Source organism: Salmo salar, chromosome 28 (genome assembly GCF_965601325.2).
Source record: "Salmo salar chromosome 28, fSalSal1, whole genome shotgun sequence".
In the NCBI taxonomy this organism is placed as follows: Eukaryota; Metazoa; Chordata; class Actinopteri; order Salmoniformes; family Salmonidae; genus Salmo; species Salmo salar.
The window spans coordinates 6973512-7000215 of record NC_138318.1 but is presented as its reverse complement, the minus strand read 5'-3'; the positions used below and the strand labels follow the sequence as shown (position 1 = coordinate 7000215).

The following is a 26704-nucleotide window of genomic DNA, read 5'->3' as shown; positions in this document are numbered from 1 at the left end:
GGAAGGCGAGGGTGACCTTTGTACGTGTGTGGAGTAAAGGTGGTCTAGAGTTCTTTTTTCAGAGTTTTTTCTCAATTGATTGTACGTTCGCTGGTAGGACGGATGGTAAAGGCAGATTATCCACTTGCCTACAAATTCGCACCAAGCACCTGGATTTGCGGCCCTTATATCTGGGTCTCCTCTTCATGCGAATGACGGGGATTTGGGCCTGGTCCGAGAGGACCCGTAAATCTTCATCCAGTCCGTGGTGAGTAATCAAAGTGCTGATGTCCAGAAACTCTTTACGGTCATTAGAGACTGTGGAAGAAATATTATGTACAAAAACAGTTACAAACAACGGAAGAAAAACACACAGAATAGCACAATTGGTTACGAGCCTGTAAAATGGCAACCATCCCCTTCGGCTCTATTATCAGATGTCAGACTGGTACTTTGACATTCGCCGGTACCAATTTCTCTAATCACACAGACTATGTTGATAACATCTACACCAGGGGTCTCCAACATTTTATAGCATGAGAGTTACTTAAAAAAAAAATTAAAACATTGCGAGCTACTCATTTTTTTTCTAGCTTTCAAATAGCCATATTCTTCTTCTCTTCTCCCCTACAACTAGGGTCCTTAGTGCACTACTTTCTCTTGTACACTATGTTTTCTGTTTTATATTTTCCACATTATATTTTTCCTGGTTTTAGATTTTTATTACATTTTTCACTCTCAAAATTACAATTGTTCATAGAGAAACAATGAAGTGATCAGGTTTCAGATAAAACCCAAGTGCAGACTGTGTTGAAGTAACAATGTTTATTGCAACAACAGGGACAGGCAAACGACAGGTCAAGGCAGGCAGGGGTCGATAATCCAGAGTAGTGGGGCCAAGGTACAGGACTGCAGGCAGGCCCCGGGTCAGGTCAGGCAGAGGTCGATAATCCAGAGTAGGGGCAAAGGCACAGGACGGCAGTCAGGCTCAGAGTCAGGACAGGCAAGGGTCAAAACCAGGAGGGCGAGAAAAGAGAGACTGGGGGAAAGCAGGAGCTGAGACAAACCGCTGGTTGACCTGACAAACAAGGCGAATTGGCAACAGATAAACAGAGAACAGAGGTATAAATACACAGGGGATAACGGGGAAGGACAGGTGAAGCAGATCAGGGCGTGACAGAAATTGGATGTTCTGAGTCCATGTCAATGGGTACCAAATGACTAAATCACCTTCTAGTGGCCTCATGGGTGGAATGTTATTAATATTTGTCATGTTTTCATAATAAATAAACATGATTTAAAAAAACCTGCCTGAAAAAACAGTGTTTTTATATTTCTGTCTTCTGTGATGTATGTGAAGTGTAATATTGGGATGCAAACTCATAATTGAATACATTTCAACTCTATATCTGACATGGTACAGGTGTCTTCTGTCTTTAAGCCCATAACCATGTGTGTGAGGTGTATACTTCTGTTTCAAAGTAGGTTTGTTTAAGACTACCAAGAACCACTCTGTGTGACCCAGATTTAGCACACTGCAGTAAAAGATGAAATCACATCAGAAGGCCATTTATTTTTTGGTCTGGAAGAGTACTAGACTAAAGTACTTCCCCTTTAGTTGCGCATCTGACCCTTTAATTGTGCATCTAGCAAGTGAGGAATGTGCCTTCTAATGTGCCGGTGTAGCAATGGTTCTGTACTGCTGCTGCTCATTTCATGGCAAAGTTAAAACTTCGTATGGGCAGGTGGGATGGTAGCGTCCCACCTGGCCAACATCTGGTGAAATTGCAGAGCGCAAATTTCAAATGACAGAAATATAAATATTTAACATTCATGAAAATACAAGTATTATACATCAAAATAAAGCTTAACTTCTTGTTAATCCAGCCGCTGTGTCAGATTTCAAAAAGGCTTTACGGCGAAAGCACACCATGCGATTATCTGAGTACAGCGCCCCACATACAAAAACATGGAAAACATTTTTTCAACCAGGCAGGTGCGACATGAAAGTCAGAAATAGCGATATAATAAATGCCTTACCTTTGAAGATCTTCTTCTTTTGGCACTCCAAAAGGTCCCAGTTACATCACAAATGGTCCTTTTGTTCGATAAAGTCCTTCTTTATATTCATAAAAACTCAATTTAGCTGGCAAGCTTCATTCAATAATACACCGGTTTCCCTCCTTCAAAATGCATACAAAATGAATCCCAAACGTTACCAATAACTTATCCAAACAAGTCAAACAACGTTTATAATCAAACCTCAGGTACCCTAATAAGTAAATAAATGATACAATTTAAGACGGAGAATAGTATGTTCATTACCGGAGATAAATAACAAAGAACGCTCTTTCAACCACGCGCATGGAAACACTACAGCCAAAATGGGAGCCACTTAGAAAAACTACAACTTCTAGCTCATTTAAAAAAAACAGCCTGAAACTCTTTCTAAAGACTGTTGACATCTAGTGGAAACCCTAGGAACTGCAATCTGGGAGGACTTTGCCTCATAATAAACATGAAAGCCATTGGAAAACAGTGGAAGGCTGATTTATTATTTTTTTGGATGGTTTGTTCTCAGTTCTGTTATACTCAGACATCATTTTAACAGTTTTAGAAACTTTAGAGTGTTTTCTATCCAAATCTACCAATTATATGCATATCCTAACTTCTGGGCCTGAGTAACAGGCAGTTTACGTTGGGCACGCTTTTCATCCGGATGTGAAAATACTGCCTCCTACCCAAGAGAGGTTAACAAATAATAGATACACATGATATACTTACTCGTGATATACTTCTGCCAGGTAAGCCTACTTTGCAGTTAACATTTAATTGAGAAGGTTTTGGGGAGAGTATTTCTGTCAACCCACAAGATGGCTATGACATCAACTGGCTACACACAGAGTGATAAACAAACACACGTGCCACACAGACAGACATGGGCAATATTACTGTAAATTAATTGGCAGATATTGTGTTAGGTATGGCTTTTTGAGCCAATAGTGGCTAACCATGGGTGGCATAATGTCAATGTTGCGTTGATGAAATAGTAGCTGGGAGCTTGCGGGGTCTGATACCTGTCAAATTGCATGTACTTTCAGAATTGTTTGGCGATCTACTCATAGGTGGGCTGCGAGCTACTGGTAGACCCCTGATCTACAGTAGGTTTACTGTGCACTGCAATTCAGAAACATTGTCATGTCTGGAGACTCGAGATCTGATCATGTTTTGTTTTTCTTTTTTAGATGACTTCAGTAGTTTAATATGAGTGCAGACCAGGGAGGCAGACAGTTTAAAGTCACTACCTATTTTCTCTCTCTCTCTTTCTCTCTCTCTCTCTCTCTCTCTCTCTCTCTCCTTCCATTTCCCAAAATTAAGCAAATATGGAGGTATGGTCAAACCACGACATCTCTAATTTGTCTTCTACTCCTACTTGTTTATTTTCCGTGTTTCCTTATAACACGTCGTGAATTATCATTGACTTTTCACTGATGTGATATCCTACGGAGGTTTGAAAGAAAGCACGAGGAAAATACGTGATTAATAACCACTGACCGTACATATCCGCTTGATGTTTATACAGCACATGATACAATGATACATTACATAGACAAACGCTCATATGTCAATTCAAATGAAAAACAACAACAACATAGGAGCTCCAAATGGAATGGAGCGGAATGTTGATGAGTGCAGAGGACGGCACTCTCTGCTTGAAACAAACGGCAGAGGAAAAGTGCAGAGGAAAAGTGCAGAGTTCAGCGTTCACACATGGTTCCAGTTAGTGGTCCATGCAGTGGCCTCCCATTAAGTCCAATGTGGTTTGGAGGAGACTTTCATATTTTTTTTCACAGTTTAAAAAGGTTTTCTAAAGTTTCTCTCACCCCAGGAAGTTTACTTTGAGTCATTGTGTAGATTTGTATCGATAGAATTAGATAGAGTTCGTTGTGGTCAATGTATGTGGGAAGGATTTGGTTTTTCCTGCATGGAATCGTCTCAATGCACAATCCCACTCTGGGTATTATTGATATATAGATCTGCATGTATGATAGAGAGAGAGATGGGGGAGGGCATGGTTATGGTGCCGAGATGTCTGGCGTTTCAAGTTTCTGGGGGAGAAAGAAAATCCTGGTGTTTTGCTCGCTTTTCCATGGTTCAATCCAAGGGGTCATTAAACAGCGAAAACAATTCTCTAAGCATTTTTACACACACTTAAATTCACTGAAAAGTTAAAACCAGAAGACAAATCTCAGCTGTTGTACAGATCTTGAGAGATACCGATATGGCATTTGGTCATTGGCGTAGTTCTTATAAAAACTACAAACAAAACAACCTTAATTAACGATGTGCTATGTAATCTTCAGGTGAGAGGTATACACTGGTGCTATAAACAAGTGAAACCAAACAAGGCCTTTAGTTTGCAGCCTGTTAAACTGCTCCATCACAGCTGATCACAGCTGTGTGTCCCAAGAGCCCGTGGACTTTGGCACCAGTTGAAAGCGCTGGCGTGATAACAAAAACTTATCTCCTGAGGGCAGGTGGCTAATTGTTGCCTTAATGTCAAGCTTTGCAGCTGCAGTACTGCAGTAATTACATAGCGGAACATGACAGACATCATGCAGATGTTTTTGGGGGATAAGGCATTTGGGTTGAACATTTAAAAAATATAAGAATATAAGATGTCTTATGTAAAATAAAAAATTCAACATTTCAAAATAGAAAACACATTTGTATCTCATCTAATTTGGGCTTTGTAAAGAAAAACTACTTCCCACCGTTGACTGAAATACACAATATGAAACAATAATACTGATCATAAATATATAACATGTACATGAGCTACAGCCTAAAGATATTAGTGGTGTGTTTCTCACACTTGCCTCTCCTTAAAGAGGATCTCGGCATATACAGTGCCTGTGCACGAGGCTTTGTTGTCCGGCAGAGGATTGACCAGCTCCAGCTCTGCATAAGTCAGGCTTTCCTCTGCAATCTTCGGCTGCAAGGGACAAGGAGAAAAGGAAGCGTGTGAAGACCAGACTCGTAAATTGAGTTATTCATGATGTGTCTGTTGCAATATGATTCTGGACAAAATGACCTTGGGATAGCAGTCACATATACATACAAATAAAATAAAGTACAACTTTGAGTTAAACAACTTGAAGGAAATGTTAGATTTCTGGACAGCCCTCTGCATAAATAATGTACCTGTTGACTAACAAATATGTAAGAATCAGGAAACTTACTAAGACCACTTTCCTCGGCTGCGCCTTTAAAAGTTTGGGTTTTCGGATTTTGTCTGCAATGGGTGCTGTGGAGGAATGAAATGATCATTATGCAGAGAGGGAACACATTGTCTGTGTAACAAGAAACATGTTCCCCCCCTCAAACCAAAACCCAGAACCACAATTGTCTCCGTCCACAATGTTTACATGCCTCTCCTGTCATTGATTAGTGATGATTTGGAAGCAGACATCAAAGCAGAGTTGAACATACATACAATGCTTTAAGTATAGGCATTCAGACTACTACGACATGACCTGAACTGCTTATGAGACAGACAAATCACTTGAAAACTGCCAAACCTATTAATCTCAAGGGTGAACCAAAATATTATCATCAACAACAAATGCTACTTAGAATCTGCTGTCTTGCATAATAAGTTGAGTGCACTATTTCTGGAAACAGACTGAGAATTTGCTTCGCTCTTTGGCCAGTTTCTCTATGCCAGCATATACAGTACAGTATAGTGTAGAACCATATATAGACTCAAAAAGGTACAGCGTGATAGTAGCAAGTAGAAGCAATATCAGGAATCTAATACCAGGAATCAGAGTGTTAAGTAAACTCCTCTATGATGGTCACTTTAACCACATTCCCTCCCCCAGGCCACATACACAACTGAGGGTATGAAGATAGGCTTCTAAGTTTCGAAGAAAACATCCCTGTGTCTAAATATGGTACAAATTTGATGGATGTCCTGTGCCAGAGAGGCTGTCTATTTACCTTTAGCTGGTATCTCTGGTGGTATCTCGGACTGCTCTTTGCTACGTTTCCTCCTATACCTCCTCTGCTTTTTGGGCAGGGCAGGAGACACACTGACTAGACTGGTCACCGTCTCCCCTGAACTGCAGACAGCAGACAGAGATGTTTATAGCAGAATTAGGTCAGATAAGATTCTGTGTGTAGGCTACCATAGTATCTACAGTAAAGCTCACATTGTATTTGGATTGTAAAGAAGCCTACCTGTTCTGAGGGCTCTTGACCAAATGGTAGCTGTCTATAAGACAATGAGACGAAACGTTGGCGCATGATGGGGAAAAACATCCTGCCATATCATCAAAAACAGAGTTCAGCTTGCCTTGTCCATTCACTTTAAATGATCTGTTAATGTGGTCCAGACTAGTTATTTCACGGTGTATTTACTTACCTTTTAACCTCTTCCTCTGTACATATTGGCAGGTCACCACCACGGTGAACATACACATGCACACCAGTCCCACAGAGCAGATCAACGCAGCGCACAGGTACATGTCTGGAACACACAAAACCAAACAGATGAGTCATCCTTCAAGTCAGAAGACGTGCTACCCTGAAGACCCATGTTTCTGTTGTTAGTCACTTGTTTTGACATACCCTTCAAATATCCATGTCCACCCATTTAGGCATGCTTCTTGTGGTTGTGCTATTTTAGTACAAGGACAATGCAGAGCACCAGAGTCATGTTCTTACCTTCAAACAGACTCCACAGACTCTCCTTGGCCTTGGTCACTGGTAGGACATGCACTGGAAGGAAACAAGGGAAAGTCCATAGTAATCAGTGTGGCTACCGTTCCACCTGATTATACAATGAACACAGTTTAAAAACCTCTAATTGTAGGAGGGTTGGCGTAGGATGACAGTATCGATGTTGTCCTCTCCTCCAGATTCACTTCCTGAATCACTGGCTCGTGGTAGCTAACACCCACCAAGCCATCCTGAAATACCCCAAACCGCAAGCAGTTGACGACAGCCTGGCTAGCCTCTCCCACCCACAGCAGCCATACTTAGCTTAGCTAGCCGCCAGAGCTAGTGGGCTGAAGCCCGGCTGAGTGTCTGCCTGTCCAGAGGGCTTACCTCTAGAGCATTTACCTCAACGCTAAACCACCAGCACTTGCTTTAGACTGGGCCAACCATATGCATGTCCCACATTCAACTATTTGGAAACATTAGTCTGACATAGACGAGAGGAGGAGACTTGGCTCTGGATTTTCTCTAGTTGTGTTTGCCAAGTATGTACAGTACTTGCTGTAAATATAGGTCACAAACTCTTTAGCATGTTCCTGTATCCTTCCAGGTAAAGCCACTCTTGGTCATGCATTTCTTTTGTTCAAAAGTTAAGCGTACAATGTTGTGGCGCAGAAGACTTCTTTGCCATGAATCAGACAGTGTGACTTGAATAGGACATTATGCACTGTGCCAGAAGGCTAGCTGCACATGCTGGACTAATATAAAGCTGCAGCACTGCATGCAGCCAAAGAAGTGTCTTTAAAAATGTCATTCATTTATGGCTCTTTTTGAATGGCATTGGAAACATTCAACCAAATTCACTCGCTGTTCAATTGATTCCATTCACATATGCTCCCCCTTTCTTTTTGATAGGAGGTCTCTCATATATATCCTCACTTTGACAGCACAGAGCAACACATATCAAATGAATAGCATCCCTAAGACAGATCTGTATTCTGTTTAATAAGGGATAAATACTGTCTTCCGCAATCAATAGACAAATTCAATGGGTCACTTTGGGCTACTTCAGGGTATTAATGAAACTTAGAGAAAAAAAAAGAATAAGTGAATACTAGTACGTAGTGATAATCCATACAATCGTCATTACAAACACCTTCAAAACTTCCTTCTCTTTCACGTCCTCTTTCTTCACTTCTCTTTGCCCTCTGTTCATCACCCTCTTTCTCACTGCGAGGCCTGTGAAAAAGTAATGGTGGCCTCATTCTCTGAGCTCTGTTTTTACACTTGCCCATATTAAACCCTGACCATGGAGGACCCAGAGTAATAGAGTACCCTGATGCTCCTACACTTCAACACAAACCACATCTGTTTCACCACATACATTTTTAAAAAGGCACAACATCTCCCAGCCCATGCACACGTTGTCCAAATATCTCAGGGTTTATAGGGGTTTACGCCAGAAAGAGGCCAACTTCATTCTGTTTTCAGTTTGTTTTTCCCTAAACCATCAAACCCTATGACCTTTCGGGGTTGTATACCATAGCCTACCATATTCCTGGATTTTAGGCAGAGTAGGATGTATGGCGTAAGACCAAAGGAATTGAGGCAGGTATTGAGCCAACGTGAAATCAACGTCAGTGTGCTAGCTTAGCAGTATTAGCTTCCTCCCTCTCAGAGTACATCTCAGGGTAAACTGACCTACCCCACCTAAAACCTGGGGCCCTCTGCCTCGCCAACACACATGACTGCCTGCTTGACAATACACAAACCTGTTGAGCTATAGAAAAGGATCCAATCCGATAGCACCACTGGCGACATTTCAAGCTAGCTGTGGAGTGAGGTTATGGCATGCTCTTATCTCTCTTACATACTCACTACTACACAGTTGTCTATTCAACCAACCCCTTCGACAACACAGACGCTCTGACGTTGGCGAGCCTCATACTACAACTATCTCTTGTTCTATCCCTCTCGAATTCGCTCACTTCCTGCCACGATTGTATGTGTGTACAATACTTAGGGGAGGGAAACTCCTGGCAGTAGCCAAAGACAGTTTCTGTTTGGTGATGATGGTGCCGGTGTTCCCTTCCCTCTGGTGTTGCTCTAGTCTGTCTGCTCTGGCTCAGACTTGGCTATAACAGACATTCAAATGTCACAGCCGGCACAAATTATTCCATGGAAAACGGGAAAAAGCGGTCCAGTCTGAATTTACTCAAAGCAATGTAGTAATTGCTTAGAAAGTAAAATTGCATCTGCCTCGCTACTGTGCATGCCGCTTAGATCCTTTCACAGAATGTTGTGTGCATCGAACTGGCAGAACTGAAGGGCAGACTTTGGCTTCAGAGACAAAAATATACTCCCATCTTCTCGTTCCAGCATAACAAAGCCCTGCAACCACTAGCTGCCATGTCATTTATTGCTATGAAATATTGCTTCTTCTCAAGCTTGTTCAAAACCATTGAACTCCCTTCCACAATAAACAACAGGACCTTTCATTACACATGACACAATCTCCTCCTCAAGACTGATGAATCCTAAATTAGGTCAGTTGTCTTTTACGGCACACAGTGCTACACCTAAATTCATATTTACCTCTAAGCTCGGTGGCGGCCGTGCAGTTCGTTGACGCCTTCCATCGGCTCTGGTGCCTCTTGAACTCCTGCACCCGGCATATGTAGAGTCCTCGGTCCTCCGCTGAGATGTTCATAATGAGCAGGTCGAAAATCTTCCCCTGCTTGACCACTGTCAGTTTCAGCTTAGGCCAGGGGAAGCTCTTTGTATAGTTCCCATAGAACCTGGCCTTTCTCATGTTGACCTTGGCAATGAGGAGCTCTTCGTCGCTGGAAGAATGCTCGGGCCGGAAGGTCCATTTGACCACGGGCAGGCTGCTGGAGCGTCGTCTCTGGGACACCTGGCAGGTCAGTGTGATGTTCTCGCCCTCCTGGGCCACCGTGAAGGGGAACGGGGTGATGGTGGCATTGATGGCCTGGCACACTTCTGAAAGATATAGCACACGCATAAAGAATATGTAAAAAGATATAGATATGACATCAATACCCTTTTGAGCTGAACCCATAGGGTTTTGGTTGGTTCATAGTGTGCAAAGCGTATAAGAGCCATCAAGAGCCTAAGCTGGTGTATGAAGACCTTGAAGGAGTTGGAAGAAGACATGTTGACCTAGATTCATAGATAATCCGTATCTGTTGTTCTGATTTTGATCAACAGTTAGATACACAGTATCTCTTTCCTACTGTATTTATGTCTGTGGGTGAGTCATCTGAAAGTGGTGTTTGTCTTAAATGCAAGCATATGTCCATTTTAAGAGGAAGAAATATTAAGGAATATACTTTATGGCCTCATTTATTCCATGACAAAAGCAACATCTGTTTTCTTCAAACGAGAGTCATTTCATAATCCTAATTTTCCACTAGCAGTAAGCCTATTTCTGTGACACTCAAAGCCATGAAAACACTATATACAAAGTCAACTAATAATTTCTAGACGAAAATTATCTTTTGTTAGATATATTTATTTAGCTAGAGTATTAAGCTGCATCTTATGAAAGAGTCACACAAACTCACAATAAATGGGTCAAAAGCAAACTACAAACCTTGCCATGTTTGTTTTCAACAAAAATAAGGGAAACCACCAATTTCTCAGTTTACAGTTCTTTTTCATCATTGCACAAAAATAAAGACTATATTACACTTGCAATTGTCCTGTCATAACAACTTATTATTTCACTGCCAACTGTTTATTTCCTGATTCAAATGTATGTCATGTAGAATGTTTTTTTCAGAACACTCACTCGTTTAATAGAAAGTTGACTAGCCCTTCAACAAATGTTTTTCCAATCTTTTTATGACGTTACCGTAGTTCTCTCTCTCAGAAACCATTTCAAAGTATTGCCAAATTTCATATCATGACATACTGACCTAAAAACACAATTTTCCTCTATAAACCAGTCACCTAAGTAGTAAAATAAAGTTGCTTACCGGCAATGAACACTCTAGTTAGGAGAAGTATGACCACTGAAGAGATCTTCATTTTCCAGACCAGCAGGCTCCATAAAAAACAGTTCAATGTTTCCCAAAGAACAGAGCCTCAGCTCAGGATTCCTCTCCCCTTTTCTTTTTTTTTACGCCATTTGTGTGTAATATGAAACAGAACTTTTTCTGTTTCTGCTTGGAACCACCCCCCTCGCCCCTCCCTCTTTCACACTACCACACCCCACTTTACTCCTCTGCTTAGCAGAATGTGGGAAATGGAATTTCCTGTGCAGGAGGAAGGAAGGAGAGAGTGTGTTGGGTGCTTTACTTTTGACGCCGACGTATCCGACGTATCACACTTCCAGCTGTGGACTACAGCAGAGCAGACTACTCTGACCAGTTTTGATACACACACACACACACACACACACACACACACACACACACACACACACACACACACACACACACACACACACACACACACACACACACACACACACACACACACACACACACACACACACAATGAAGGAGGATTGAGCAGCGCTGTCTCTGTCTCTGTCTCTGTCTGTGTAACTGGAGCCCACAGAGAATCTTTGTGCAGGACTTTGTGAGGGCAGCTCTGTTTTGGAACATAGTCGACTCCTCTCTTAGGGAAAGGCTTTATAGACACACAAGAGTTTTGCTCAAACGTTCACACATTCACCCTTCTTTAGATAAAAGAGGACTGCATTCATGCATTCCTCATAATCCTTTCTATATTTGGACTTATATTCTATCCATGCTTGGATTGCTATTTCTTCATCCATCTCCTAGGCTGGAGATGCAATCATCTTGGTTGTGAGTTTGATAGAAAATGCTGAGCTAGGCAGCATCCCCAGACACTTTGCAAAAGTCTGAGAAGACACTATATAGAGCACAGTTACTGTATACTCGCTGCTAAAGCACGTCTATGAAGGATACTTATAAATGCATCTGTAGTTTGTGTAGTATTCTCAGTTACACACACACACACTCTATTTTTGCTGGGGGGCTCGGGGGTTATAATTCTTACAGTGGTTTCAGGCTCTCAGCAATTAAGTGTTGAAGTGTTCCTATAAATCTAAGTCTATGTCTGTTCAACAGAACGCAGTTAGGTCGGAGACTGACGTGGTTGCAGGGTAATTAAAGTAAACTGGCATGTTAACAAGATCCTTCTTGCACTCAGATGTGAGAGATGCATGGGGGGGATTTGGAGCGCAGAGAAGTGAGTTGTGGAGTGAGAGTTTAGGCAAGCTGCTTTGTTATGGAGTGATTAATACTGCCCCCTTGTGGGAAGTATATTGATAGACATGTTGGCTGACAACATCCTGAACGGTCAGATAGCTAGCAACAATGACAAGAAGCTGCCATGTGAGGAATCGTAGGTGGCTCGTTTCACCTCATTGTATCTTATTGATACCATGTCTTCTTTTGATGACTCATTTCATGTCAATGTTGATATAGATACAATTCGCTAGCTAGCTAACTAATGTAACAATGTATTTGAGAGACAAGTGCTCATTGTGCAAATGTATTTATGTTTTCAATAAAAGATTTGAAGAAATAGAAGATTTGGAAGTTGCGTGCAGCAAAGCGTGAAGAGAAGACCCCGGAACTGCTTCTGGGGGTTCCATACCACTCTGCTCATGCCAACCCACTATCCCTAACCTCTGACCCCTGACACTGGACGTACTCATTGGTCCTGTCTATAGGCCAAGGTCGATTCCATATGTGGCTAAGAAGGTAGAGTACCAGGTCACATAAATGCTACCAAGTGTTTAGTAACAGTGCACATACTGGAAATAGTGAAGGTACTTGTATACATATTGTAAATGCTGCTGCAAGTTTGGCATAATGTTCTGGAATAAGGGAATAACCATGGAAACCCAGTGCCATAATCCCAGTCATTATGTTGTGGCCCCGCCCACCTTGGGGGAAAACAATCTGTGGTTAGCTTGGTTACCCGATTGGCTCACAGCAAAAACTTAACCTTTTTCAAACGCAATGGTACTTCTTATCTGTTTGTTTTAGTCAATTCCAAAACAAAATGTAAGAAAAGTACAACATATATGAAGATGATTTTTCAACATTGCCTGCTCCCGAGTGTTCTCGCTACTTAGAAAAAACGTACTAGAGTAGGGCTTCCCTAATGCCCCTTCAACCTGCCAGAAACGAGCTGGACTAATGACCCCACCAAGTGGCCAGAAGTCTCATATACCCCAACATCTACTCCTACCTGATATATCCAGGCCTTATATAATTGTAGGCAGCGGCTGGGGAACAGATCGTTTCGATTTCAGTCATTTTTCATGATGGTGCTAGCTACCGAGTGAGTGCTAGCTAGCTAGCCAAGACCAACAACACTTCAATGGATTATACAGCTACAAGTAGTGAGTAAAATAACAAACAGACTATACTAAACAAGTAAAACGTCTTATCTGGGAATAAATGTTTCCTGCACAGACGTGTACTTGGACACCGGGTCCCACAATTTCCCACTCTCCTCACGCCTGGTAATAGCCTGAAGCTAGGCTTTATTTCCCTACTTGGGAGCATTGCAAACCGTAGATCGTGATTTTTTTTTACCTGGTTTGATGTACATTGTATAACACAGCAGCTTTTCGGCATAGTTTTTAATTTCTGTATATAACAAAAAATCTACGAAGTAGTTGGCTCTTTTTCAATAGGGAAGATGGTTTGTTTTCCCCAATTTGTTGGCGTGGTTAAGGGAATTTCTTCTTATGCCCTGAATATTGACTAGAGCAGGCCTGGGCAATTATTTTCCATGGAGGGCCACATTACAATATATTTTTGCCATCGCGGGGCAGAATCATATTACAGGATTATACATCATGTGTATGACGGTGTAGACAGATATATCTACTGTAAATCACGTCCAGATATGCTACTTATTTTCATTTTTTAACATGCACAGAAACAAACCACATCCATGTTCTCCTTTTGGTAGGTATTTTCATTACTAAACATGCAATGAACTACACGAGGGGAAAAGTACACTGTGTATTCAGCACCACGGACAGAACTATTGTTAATGGGTATGCACAAGAACACAAGAAAGAGAGAGAGCTCAACATTACATTTAAACTACTCAATCAATGTGAGGAGTGAAGTCTCTGATGGGCATTGACTAGAGCAGTGAAGTCAGGTATAGTTTCTGACATCGCTATGCGCAGGATTGCTGAGAGGTGAAAATCAGTAAGAGATGATCTGTGCCTTGAATTGTTATATTTCATCACTGAAAATGTATGTTCACATACATAGGTTGACCCAAACAGTACAAACATCTTCTGCGCTTGACTCCTAATCTTTGGAAAGTTTTCTTCATCGAGAGATGCATAGAACCTCATCAGTGACATTGTTTTGAATAGTTCTCCAATCACTGCATCAGACTGAAGATCGATAAGCTCAAGTTGCAGGTCAGTGGGAGTGTTATCCACATTGAAAGTGAAAGAAGAGGAAACCAACAGCATGTCATTTTCCAACACTTTAAAATCCTCAAAACGATGAGAAAACTGACTGTTCAAAGCACACAGCAGCAGCGATGTATACTTCTCCTGCTGGTCATCTGATAGGGAACAGACTAGTAGTGTTGGGAAGGTGGGTGTCACGGTTGTCGTATGATGAAGGAGCGGACCAAAACGCAGCGTGTGTATCGTTCCACATTTTCTTTATTTAAACTGTGAAACTATGCAATGCATACAAATAAACTAAAGAACAAAAAAACGTGACGCAGAGGTTAAACATACACTAACTCAAAAACAATCTCCCACAAACCCAGGTGGGAAAAACACCTACTTAAGTCTGATCTCCGGTTAGAGACAACGATGACAAGCTGCCTCTAATTGGAGATCATCCCAAACAAAACCCAACATAGAAATACAAAACTAGAACGTAACAACATAGAAAATCTAAACTAGAAAACCCCCCTGTCACGCCCTGACCTACTCTACCATAGAAAATAACAGCTTTCTATGGTCAGGACGTGACAGTGGGTGAGATTGTTGGCATCTACTCGGCAGGTCAGGAAGAGTAATTTCCCGTTGAAGGCTTTGACAAGGCTGTACATCTGATGTGCAAAAAGGCCCTTCCCTTGTAGTTTGGAATTCAATTCATCAATAAGTGCCATGATGTCCACGGTGGAGACAGAATCAGTCAACCATTGTTTATCTTGCATTTGGGGGAAATCCACATATTTTCCTCCTTTCATTTTCAAAAACTCAGCAATCCTCCGACTTCAGGTCCCATAACCCTTTAAGCACCTTCCTCAAACTCAGCCATCTCACGTTTGTGTGGTAGGGGAGATCTGCATGACCCGACTCTGTCTGGTCATGCAGTTTGTCTCAGTGAGACAAACTGCCTGTGGTTTAAAGATTTTGCTCTTATTTCCACTTTAGTCACTATATTCACAACTTGGCTCATTTTCAGAACACATTTGCAGAGCATTTCCTGATGAATAATGCAATTGTCACGTCCTGGCCAGTATAAGGGTTAATTGTTATTGTAGTTTGGTCAGGACGTGGCAGAGAGTATTTGTTTTATGTGGTTCAGGGTGGTGTGTTAGTTAGGAGGGCGTTTGATTTATTATTTCCGGGTTTTGAGTTATGGTCTATGTTTATGTATTTCTATGTGTAGTCTAGTGAGTGTTTCTATGTTGAGTTAATTGGGGTGGACTTCCAATTGAAGGCAGCTGGTTGGTGTTGCCTTTGATTGGAAGTCCTATATTAGTTGGGTGTGTTTGTCTTGTATTTGTGGGAGATTGTTCTTGGATTGCTGTGTTGCCTTCAAGACTGTCATTTTGTCGTTCATCGGTTTGTTATTTTTGTATACGTGTGTGTTTGTTTGGTTTTTCCTTCTTTTCCCGTAAATAAAGAAGATGAGTATACACATACCTGCTGCGTTTTGGTCCTCCATTTCTAACGACGAGCGTGACAGCAATGCAGGAAAATAATTTTCTGATCTGGGTTCAGCTCAGCTACTTGATCTTGTATCCTTTTGAAAAGGCCAAGTTTTTTCCTGTCAGGTTTGGGCACCCATCAGTGGTCACACTGGAGAACTTTTCAAAACTCAGTCCCAGCTTTGCCACACTTATTAACCTCCTCCAATAAATCTTTCCCTGTGGTTGTGCTCTTCATTGACTACACTGAAGCAAGCTCCTCTGTCATTTCAAAGTCTGGGGTTATGCCTTGTAAGAATATCAACAACTGCCCCATGTCATGTGCATCACTGCTCTCATCCAGGGCCAAGGAGAAGTAGGTGAAATCCTTTACCTTGTATTTCAAGTGTTGTGCCATTATTCTCTGCGATGTCCTCAACTCACTGTTCATCTTGACAGGGAAACATTTTCAAACAGCTCTTTCTTGTCGGGGCAAAGTATTGCTGCAGAGTCAATTTAAAAATTCTTTAATGAATTTGACCTCGGCGAATGGCTTACTATGTTTAGCAATTGGCAAGCTCTCACAATTCAATCGTTTGCTGAATGCAGTTTTGTGAAAAGTCCTTACTGCTTTTGCAACTGAGAAAGCAACTCTTTCGATGCACTTGCCTTCTGCTCAGAAGACATATTCCTATATTTCTCTGCATGCTTTGTCTGGAAGTGTGCTCTTTGCACACAGCTTTCCCTGATACGTCAAAGAAATATTTCTTGCTGGAACACCCTACGTTCATGGTCTACTTTCCTTTTCTTTGAAATCTTTGAAAAACAAATTTTTGGAGCAAATTTCTAGCTAGCTACTATTTGTAACTGTGACGTGTGTGTCAGCCTGTCAGTCACTGTCTGTCCTCATGCAGATGTTATTTATACGTGCCTTCAAAATACATGTCCCTCAAGCGGTGGGAGTTAAATCATTACACAAAGGCGAGTCTTCATTGGACTTTTAATTTGAATAACAACTACGTTTTAAAAAACTTTACCATTTCAAATTCTTTATGTGATCTGAGCATGATTCCACGGGCCGCATTGAATCAGATCGCTGGCCGCGTATGGCCCCCGGGCCGGCCATTGCCCAGGCCTGGACTGCAGTATACTGTATAGCTATCCTTGACCACAGGCACACCAAACACTAATGTCTAGACTCCACTTTCACATGTTTATAGACACTTCCAATACACACATCATGCAATTGTTATTTACATTTCCATGCCCAAAACATTTAAATTTATCTTCAAATTCTTTGGTATCCTTGCCACTTCATGCATCGCTTACTCTTCTTAAGTCCTTCATGTCCACAAAAGCAGTTCTATTAGCAAAGGGAATAAAACCACACATTGTAAGTTTAGTACAAATTTGTATATCGATACCACAATCATGTCAGATTTTTTTATATGACAACACCGAAGGACTACTTATTTCCAAGTACTTACTGATGAGATGGAGTTTTTACGGTTTCCTCTAAAAAAAAGTAAAGAATACTTTTCAGTTTCACAAATATCATGAATTCATGTTCATTGTAGAAATGTGGAAAAGTATATAGGTATGCTACTATGCTTGTGCACTTACCTGAAGCTTCAATATCAAGCATGTATTTTTTTATAATGTAGAGCTTGCTGCCAATAAAACATATGGCAAAGAAGAGCCCAATTCCTGCTCCAATCAAAGCATACGTAGCATCTAAGAAACCAAACACAAAGTATAAGCCACCAACAAGCCACCAACAGCCTGTTGTGAAAGCAGCAATAGACAGTACATATCCAGTTCCCTGTTTTGCTCAATAGGCCAGTTCACACGTGAGAATTGTTTGATGCAATCTATTGCAATGTGTTGACTCGTTCCTCAGGCTGATGAAAAATATGTCCAGTCATGTCCCCACCCACTGGGCACAGACGTCAATTCAATGTCTATTCCACGTGGTTTAATGTAATATTGTTGAAATGACGTGGAAACAGCACTGATTTAAACAGTGTGTGCCCAGTTGGCAGTCTCTGTCTGGATCTGTGTTGACTTGAAATATTGCAGTTGCATTAGTTATGCTTGGAATGGAATTGTAAGGCCTTGGATTGTAATAAGTGTGTGGCTTGGTTGACATGTCAGTGTTTGAGCTGCATCAGTCACTTACAGAAGGAGCCTTTTACATTTTCTCAACTGACAGTCTACTGAAAGTCAAAGGACTCAATATCGTAATAGATATGATGACTTTGAGGTAGCAACATATTTCATAACTACTTTTTTACCTGGTTCATCATTGCTTTCCAGGTCATTTCCTCTCACATTTGTCAACATACACTCTGAAACACAGGGATCATCTTTGTTATAGAACAAGCTAATGCACATCTCTAATATGTCTTAGACAGTCACCACAACTTCCTGTAAGTATGAAACTGATCTTTGAAAATAGGACGCTCGTGTAGACAAGACAGATAAGACCAATGAATTCGCACCCAAAATGAAACAGAGCAGACAAACGCTTGCACTGTATGCTTCTTTGTAGCTTGAACTTGATGATGTCTGTAGTAGTAGGTAGCTTAGCGGTTAGAAGTGTTGGTCCAGTAACCAAAATGTCACCAGTTCGAATCCCCAAGCCAACTAGGTGAAAAATGTGTTGATGTGCCCTTGAGCAAGGCACCTAACCCTAATTTCTCCAGAGAAGAGTATCTTCTAAATGACAAACTTTTAAATTAAGTAGTAGTAGCACTTAAAAGTTAAATTGTTACATTTAACTCCAATATTTGATCAAAAAATAATCACAAAAATAATGAATATATCTACTCAACTGCTAACTGCTTCAAGATCTCTCAACACATACACTATATATAGAAAAGTATGTGGACACCTTTCCAACAAGTCAGTTCGTAAAAATTGTGCCCTTCTAGAGCTGCCCCGGTCAACTGTAAGTAGCTGTTACTATGAAGTGGAAACATCTAGGAGCAACAATGGCTCAGCCGCGGAGTGGTAGGCTACACAAGCTCACAGAACGGGACCACCGAGTGCTGAAGCGCGTAGAACGTAAAAATCGTGTTTCCTCGGTTGCAACACTCACTACTGAGTTCCAAACTGCCTCTAGAAGCAACATCAGCACAAGAACTGTACGTCGGGAGCTTCATGAAATGGGTTTCCATGGCCGAGCAGCTGCACACAAGCCTAAGATCACCCTGCGCAATGCCAAGCATCGGCTGGAGTGGTGTAAAGCTCTCCACCATTGGACTCAGTGGAAATGCATTCTCAGTGGAAATGCATTCTCTGGAGTGATTAATCACGCTTCACCACCTAGCAGTCCGACGGACGAAACTGGGTTTGGCGTATTCCAGGAGCACGCTACCTGCCCGAATGCATAGTGCCAATTGTAATGTTTGGTGGAGGAGGAATAATGGTCTGGGGCTGTTTTTCTTGGTTCGGACTAGGCCCCTTAGTTCCAATGAAGGGAAATGTATAAACAGAGCTCTAATTTAGAGCCTTGTTGAGGCCGAATCTGTTGACAGCTTGTGATTGCCAGATAGATTGAACAATAATCTTGCAACATGGGGCACATGACAATACTCCACCACCCAACACCAGACACACAGACCCAACGCTGTCACTGTCACACCACTAGCACTGGGAGACTGGATAGTCAATACCGCATACAGCAGACTCTCCTTGGTCACATTCTATTGGCAGCCATGAGAGGACCAAGATCTCTGACATAACATGCTCACTGCAGCTGAGATTAGTGGTACTTAACGCTCATGGAAAGTGCATGCCGTAGATCGACCATTACCACAAGGAAACAAAGCCTTGTTTAAAATCACTCTCAGAGCTTGTTAAGGCAATGCACGTCTCAAGAATTATGGAAGGCAATCACATTATGAAGATATTTGTTATCAATCTGAGGGTGGTGGTAGTTGATTCTCTCTGCTCAAAAGACAAGTCAATGCAAGAAGTGTCTGTCGCAAATCGAACAAAACAACAACAAGGCTGTTTTAAAAGCACTCTCCAACCTTGATCATTTAGGCTAATTTACTCTAAAAATATTCAAGACACCCATATTAAAGTTATTTGCTATCAATAAATTATGCAAATACGGTTATCCAGTTATTGAATCATATAATATTTTTCATACATTTTAGAACACGTTTTTTCAGTGATTCGAAATACAATCATACAGTATTTAAATATACAGAACTCACCAATTGTAAAGATAATTGTGATGACAGACAAACATCGACTGTTCTGAAGCATCTTCATCTCATTTGTCTTTCTTTACCATTTTCTCTTGTTCATTCTGATAGCTGCTTGGAAGGCGCTGTCACACTGAAAAATAAACATTTCCTGTATCTGGCTCAGAACGTGGTTGATAATGAGATGAGATAATACGCCTGCAGCTCAGCACATTTTATTGCATCCAATTATCACTTGCACTAAGTATTTGAGTGTAAGCCAGTGGTTGAACGTCAGGATATGGCAGTCTGTTTCTGTTTGTCTTTCTCTTTCCAAACAAGGCAAGGTGGGGTTTCAAGTTTCAAAGTTTATTCGCCACGAGCACTGGATACAACAGGTTTAAAACAATACAGTGAAATTCTTACCCTGTGAACTCTTTCCCAACAATGCAGTGATCATAATAATATGAATAATATTGTTAATAATAGAAAATGTAACAAACAAAATAGAAAGGGAAAGTGGGATATCTAGTCAGTTGTACAACTGAATGCATTAAACTGAAATGTGTCTTCCGCATTTAACCCAACACCTTTGAATCAGAGAGGTGCGTGGGGCTGCCTTAATCGACATACACGTCATCGGTGCCCTGGTAAAATAGTAACTGGTAGCAGGAATATATAAATACTTATGGTCCTCTACCAATGGCAGGATAAACAGATAAATCAAAAATCAATGGACAGCAGGGAAATGGAGTAATACATCAAATCAATAATCATTTTAGCATAGAGTCAGTGCGGATAGTCTGTGGGAGGGGAGAGCAGTAGTTGTTAGCAGTCTTATGGCCAGGGGATAGAAGCTGTTTCGGAGTCTGTTTGTCTGAGTCTTGATGCACCGGCACCTGCAGGGCGGGAGCATGGAGAACAGCTCCCTTCTGGGTCTCCAAAACAAGCTCAAATCAATCTTCACCCTCTAGTTTTCCACATCAACCAGTTACATGATTAAAACTGGGAAGTGGATTTCTGGGTCAAGCCTAATGCATTCATTTGATTCAATGAACTGTTATCAGTGATCTACTAACCGAAGAAGCATCTCTGAAACCCAATGAGTTTCAGTAGCTAATGCATTAGGCTTGACCCAGAATTTCACTTCATTTATGCTTGATAATGGCAAGTTTGTTTAGAAATATAATGCTGCGTATGATTATGAAAATACAGGCGATGATCTTGTTTGTAATTCTTGGCTAGCCTGTAATGTGTGATGCAAGACCTTGACAGAGCTCCCAGCTGCATGTTATGTAACAAAGCAGTCAATGCAGGGATATAGATTCATGTTAGCCAACGGATCATCAAGTTACATCTTGACATCTGTTGTGAAATAACATTGGTTCATACTGGTGTGGTGCAAAGGAGGTTGGTGACACCTTAATTAGAGAAGGCAGGCTCTTGGAAATGTCTGCAGCCAATGAGTGGAATGGTATCAAATACATCAAACACATGGTTTCCCATGTGTTTGATCAAATTTTATTCGCTCCGTTACAGCCAATATTATGAGCCGTCCTCCCCTCAGCAGTCTCCTGCGGTGTGGTGTATATTGCAATAATATGGGTTAGTGTTTAACTGGATCAAAATCTACATGCCTAGCCAACAATTGTCAAGTCTTGCCATAGATTTTTATGCAGATGTTAGTCAAAACTGTAACATTGGCCACGTCGTTTCAATGTAATTATGTTGAACCAAAGTGGAATAGACGTTCCTCTAGGATTTTGCCTGTGCTGAGCTCCTTCCCGTTTCTTTTTTATCCTGAAAAACTCCCCCGTCTTTGCCGACTTCAAGCACACCCATACCGTGATGGCGCCACCACCATGCTTGAAAATAAGGAGGCAATTACTCAGTGATGTGTTGTGTTGGATTTGCCCCAAACATACTGTAAGGCTTTGCATTTAGGCCAAAACAAAATATTCCTTACATGTGTTTTTTTTGTTGCAGTATTACTTTAGTGCCTTGTTGCATACAGGATTCATGTTTCTGTATATTTGTATTCTTTTTGTACTCTGTCATTTAGGTCATTATTGTGGAGTCAATGTTTCCTTCCTGTCCTATAGCTCAGTTCAGAAGGATGGACTGTATCTTTGATGTGTCTGGGTGGTTTAATACATTATCCACAGCATGATTATTAACTTGACCATGCTTAGAGATATTTAATGTCTGATTTGTTATTGATACCCATCTACCAATCACTGCCCTTCGTTATGAGGCTTTCCAAATCTCTGGTCTTTGTATTTATTTTATTTATTTAAACTTTATTTAACTAGGCAAGTAAGTTAAGAACAAATTCTTATTTACAATGACGGCCTACCCCGGCAACGCTGGGCTAATTGTGTGACGCCCTATGGGACTCCCAATCCCGGCCGGTTGTGATACAGCCTGGAATAGAACCAGGGTCTGTAGTGATGCCTCTAGCACTGAGATTCAGTGCCTTAGACTGCAGATGTTAGGTGTTGTAGGTCTGGGGGACAGAGGAAGGGGTAGTCATTAAAACATTTGTTAAACCACATTTTACTCCTGAACAAATTTAGGCTACTTAGCCAACCTCTATATTTTTGTTATTTAATTTAATTTGTAAACATTTGTATAATTTTCTTTTCACTTTGACATAATGGAGTATTTTGTGTAAATCAATGACAAAAAAAAAAATCACAATTAAATCTATTTCAATCCCACTTTGTAACGCAACAAAATGTGATACATCCAAGGTAGGTGAATATTTATGATACCCACTGTAGCTGATATGGTCTGTCATAAACACAAATTAGGCTGTTAGTAGGTTAATTCATCACTAATTTATTTATCACATGCATAGACCGAAAGAGCCTATTTTGAGCCCGAATGCCACCTGTGGCGCAGCAAGAGCTCACAGCTCATCAAACATCCCTTTTACCCTATAAAAGGTCAGACGCAGCATCTGGGAGTCATTCAAAAAAAGTACATCCTCTTCCTCGCTCAATGCAAGGAGGGTGGTGTGGTGAAATAACTAACTCATACTATCAGAGAACCGGGGTTACGATGGTAACCTAAAGTTCTCTTTCAAGTATTCGTTTCGGTATTTCACTTATGGGATATATTGACTCCCTTGTTGTCAGACAAGCTTATCCTGACGACTGACTGCCCTGTGCGATTTATCACACAAATGGGCCCTGCCCCTCAGAAGATCTGGGGTCGTTGCAGTGAGAAGCCCAACTCGTTGCTGAGCAAATATCTTGGATAGATGCCCTTAAATAAATCCCAGGACGTAGCCATTCCTCTAGTTGAATGAACCTGTACGCCAGCAGGAGACTGAAGACCCTTACTTGTGTAGGGCAAAGTGATAGCCCCCACTTTCCAGCGGAAGAGGCGTTGTTTAGTGAGCGCTTTACCCGTGTAAGTTTTTGCCCAGGCAACAAACAACTTAACACATTATCTAAACCCCTTAGTCTTGTCCATTTAGATATGAAGAGTGCATATTGGACACAACATATGCAACTGTTGATGTTCCCGGAGAGAAAAATGGTGGGGGATGAAAAGCTATCAGCTCAAGGGGAACTCACATCAAAGATGGCTTAATCACTTTAGGGATAAAGGCAGGGTTAGGCCGCAATGATACCCTATCGTTACCGGGTGCAAACTGTGCACATGACGAGTGCAGTTAGAGTGAGTGAATGTCACTTACACACTTGGCGGAGGCCATTGCAAGTAATGGCGCTGTCTTAAATGAAAGCATCTTAAGATCCACCTGATCCAAGGGCTCAAAAGGTTTTTGGCATAGAACATCCAAAACAACTGGTAAGTCCCATGACGGGGCAAGCTGTTTGGACGCCGGATGCAAAAGATGTACTCCCTTCATAAAACGGGTGACAAGGGGGTGTTGCCGCGCTGTCGTGCTCCCAAAACCCACATGACAAGCCGAAATAGCTGCCAGATATACCTTAATAGTAGAAAAGGCCTTTCCTTTGTCTAATATTTCCTGTAGAAACAAAAGGGTTATCGGGACAGAGCACTGGAATTACACTGCCTGTGACTTAATGCACCGTTCCTCAAACACATGCGATTTACAATCATAAATTGACCAAGTGGATGTGGCTCTGGCACTCTGAATATTCGAAATTACATTTTGGGGAATCCCCGCAGTGTATAAATTGAACCCTTCACGGACCGAGCCCAGTGTGCCAATCGTTCCGGGTGAGGGTGGCACAGTAGGTTCAGACACAGAGGGAGGGTCCACCGTTGACTGCATAGTAGTAGAATGATCTCAGCTAGCCAGTGTTTCTCTGGCCAATGCGGCGCTATTAGTATGAGAGAGACCCTTCTCCTGCACCCTGGCTAGGGTAGGGGATATCAGGGCCAGTGGGGGGGAATGCATAAAGGCCAACTCGTGGCCAATAGTACGCCAACATGTCCACACCCATCGTTGCATTCCAATCCCTCAGGGAAATAAACAGTGGACACAGTTTATTCTCCATCGATGCATAAAAATCCACTGCTAGAATGCCGAAGTGCATTCAAACCTGATTTGGTACCTCTGGGTGGAGCTTCCACTACCCATATAGAGGGTTTCCCCTGAAGAGTAAATCTACCCCTAGATTCAACTCCCCGTACATGACTAGCTCTCAGTGACTGGGTATACACACTGCTCTACACAATCAGTCTGTGTGCCAGTTTGTGTAAGTGAGGGGATCGCAGTCCCCCTTGTCTGTTTATGTAAGCCACAACGCTGGCATTGTCTAATCTGACTAGAACATGACGAGAAACAACTTTAATGCTAGGGACACTGCAAGCCTTTCAAGGCTGTTTATATGAGTAGAACGGAGATGGGGGTTCCCACAGAGATGTGTCTGTTGTGACTACTTTTCTAGCTAAAACAGTGCCCATCTGGACACGCTGTGAGTGAAGTGCTACCATGCAATCTATGGAGATTTGTACCCAATGATGTTTGTGACGTATTGGGCTCAGGCCTAGAGAAGAGACCCAGCGTTGGAACCCTCTCATGTTCAAGCGTCCTAATGAAATGACTACTAAAGCCGGTGCCATCAAACCTAGCAGCCTTAGGCATGTTTTAAAAGAGACCAGGTTCCCTCTGTGAAAACAGTGCTTGGCAATTCTGGAATGTTCTTAAATACGTTCTACTGAGAGGCGAGCTTTGAATGATACTGAATCTAAGGTTAGACTTAGGAAAGAGATTGTCTCCTTGGGAATCAGAACGCTCTTTATTGTGTTTATTCTGAAACCTAGAAATGTCAGGTGTTCCAAGAGCAGCTGACTGTGTTCTAAGACATCCTGTCTCGATTGAGTGCATAGCAGCCAATCGTCTATTAGTGGGGCTATGGCTACCTCGGTACACTTCGTAAAAACCTGATTGACAGTGAGAGGCCGAAAGGGAAATAACGCCTTGAAAAGCGAATCTGAGAAATTTCCTGTGAGGAGGGTATATTGAGATGTGAAAGGAAGCGTTCTTCAGGTCGACGGACACGAACCGATCGCCTTGGTGCACAAAACGTAACAGAACAGTGTGTGTCCAAATTCTGAACTTGAACTTTTTCATGTGCCTGTTCAAAGCACGTAGATCTAGGATCGGGCGTATGCAGCCCCCCTTTTTTGGAACCAGGAAATATCGGGTAAAAACCACAATGGCTTTGCTCAGGAGGAACAATTCTTATTGCCCCTTTTCCCTATTAGCGATGTGATTTCCTCCCGGAAGCCACACACTGATTTCCCCTGAGCCTGAGTATGTATGATTCACTTGAATCGAGGCGGGGTGACAGCGAATTGTAGTCTGCATCCCATGTCTATTGTGCCCTGCATTCAGTTTGACACTGCATATACCTGGCTTCCCCCCCTCTGTTGGGGGGAGTGTGTACTACAATCCACGATGTACTGCGCATGCGCACTGGCCCGCACCGAAAGAGTGCTTATGTGGCCTATCACCACCAGAAGTAGTGGTGGCTTCCTCTGGTGGCGATATAGGGAGGTACCCTGTTTGTTTTGATTTTGTGAGAAACAACATGTCTGACTACACCTGGTTTTGCTAGTGGTAACATTTTTAATGTGAACTGTCATTGTCTCTTCTCCTCTTTGGCTGTACTCTGTGACCACTGACTTGGGTCCGGTACGCAGAAAAGAACACTGAGGTGCCTGGGAACTTGCACCCTGGAACAGGCACAGGATTGGCGCAAGAGATAGAACGGCACTTGGGGGAGGCCGTTCTCGCCTCTCTGGCAATGGGGACACTGCTAGGCGATCAGTTTCTTCCTCCTTACCCCCTGGGTGGGGTTAGGGGCCAAATGGCTCCTTGGGACCATGGGTGGGAAGGGAGGCTTCTTAGACCAGGAGCCTTTAGGGTCTGAGGTTCTCTGCTGCCTTGGGCTCGCAGCCTGGGGGCCTGGGCATTTTAAATGTTGAGGGAGGTTGACCTGCTGCAGCCTGGGTGAAGAGCTGGAGGGTTTCACCCTCCCTCTTCTTCTCCCCGCACTGTTTCTGCATCATCTCGACTGTGGGACCTAATAGGCCTTTTGGGTCTACCGCAGCATCCAGGGTGTTCAGCTTCTCACTGTCAGACACTGTGGGAGATGCTTTTGTCACCATAGCTGGGATGCTATGTTTTTAGCTGTCCGAAAATCTAGTGTGGTAGGCTAGTCAGGTAGCTAGCGATTAGTGGGTTATCCTCGACGGTGTCAGTCTGTGTTATGGCCGGATACCATTTCGGAAAAGACTGATTATAAAAGATAGCTTGTGTAGTTAGTAAAACACTTTTCTTGTCAAAGTTAAACCACAGAAGCTAGCTAGAGTGGTGGCTAACTTGCTAATGACTAGTCACTGTTTGGATACAGCTAACTTGGTTGTGAAATGAGTTAGTCATGTCAAAG

The 26704-nt window shown here is 42.1% G+C and overlaps 1 protein-coding gene and 1 long non-coding RNA gene across 4 annotated transcripts; both read right to left on the bottom strand.

Moving 5' to 3' along the window:
* Positions 1–789: 789 nt before the first annotated feature.
* Positions 790–10963, bottom strand: LOC100195622 (V-set and transmembrane domain containing 4b). 3 transcript variants are annotated; one of them, XM_014178883.3, is made up of 9 exons: positions 10701–10963; positions 9298–9699; positions 6709–6762; positions 6407–6511; positions 6223–6304; positions 5983–6104; positions 5223–5287; positions 4860–4975; positions 790–1057 (listed from the first exon to the last, which is right to left on the bottom strand). In XM_014178883.3, exons 1-9 carry the CDS (start codon positions 10750–10752, stop codon positions 907–909), a joined length of 1149 nt encoding a protein of 382 aa, XP_014034358.1. In that variant the 5' UTR covers positions 10753–10963; the 3' UTR covers positions 790–906.
* A 5632-nt stretch (positions 10964–16595) lies between these two features.
* On the bottom strand, positions 16596–20063 carry LOC106589223 (uncharacterized). The gene is made up of 5 exons (XR_001324803.3): positions 19839–20063; positions 17907–17960; positions 17236–17346; positions 17100–17127; positions 16596–16975 (listed from the first exon to the last, which is right to left on the bottom strand). It is a non-coding gene; the product is annotated as an uncharacterized LOC106589223 (long non-coding RNA).
* Between the last annotated feature and the right edge of the window lie 6641 nt (positions 20064–26704).

Coding starts and splice junctions, on each gene's coding strand:
- LOC100195622 (XM_014178882.3), bottom strand. CDS start 10,752: ATGAAGATCTCTTCAGTGGTCATACTTCTCCTAACTAGAGTGTTCATT. Junction 6,512..6,708: donor TCTGTGGAGTCTGTTTGAAG/GTAAGAACATGA, acceptor TGTGTGTTCCAG/ACATGTACCTGTGCGCTGCG. Junction 5,288..5,982: donor ACCAGAGATACCAGCTAAAG/GTAAATAGACAG, acceptor ATTCCTCCACAG/CACCCATTGCAGACAAAATC.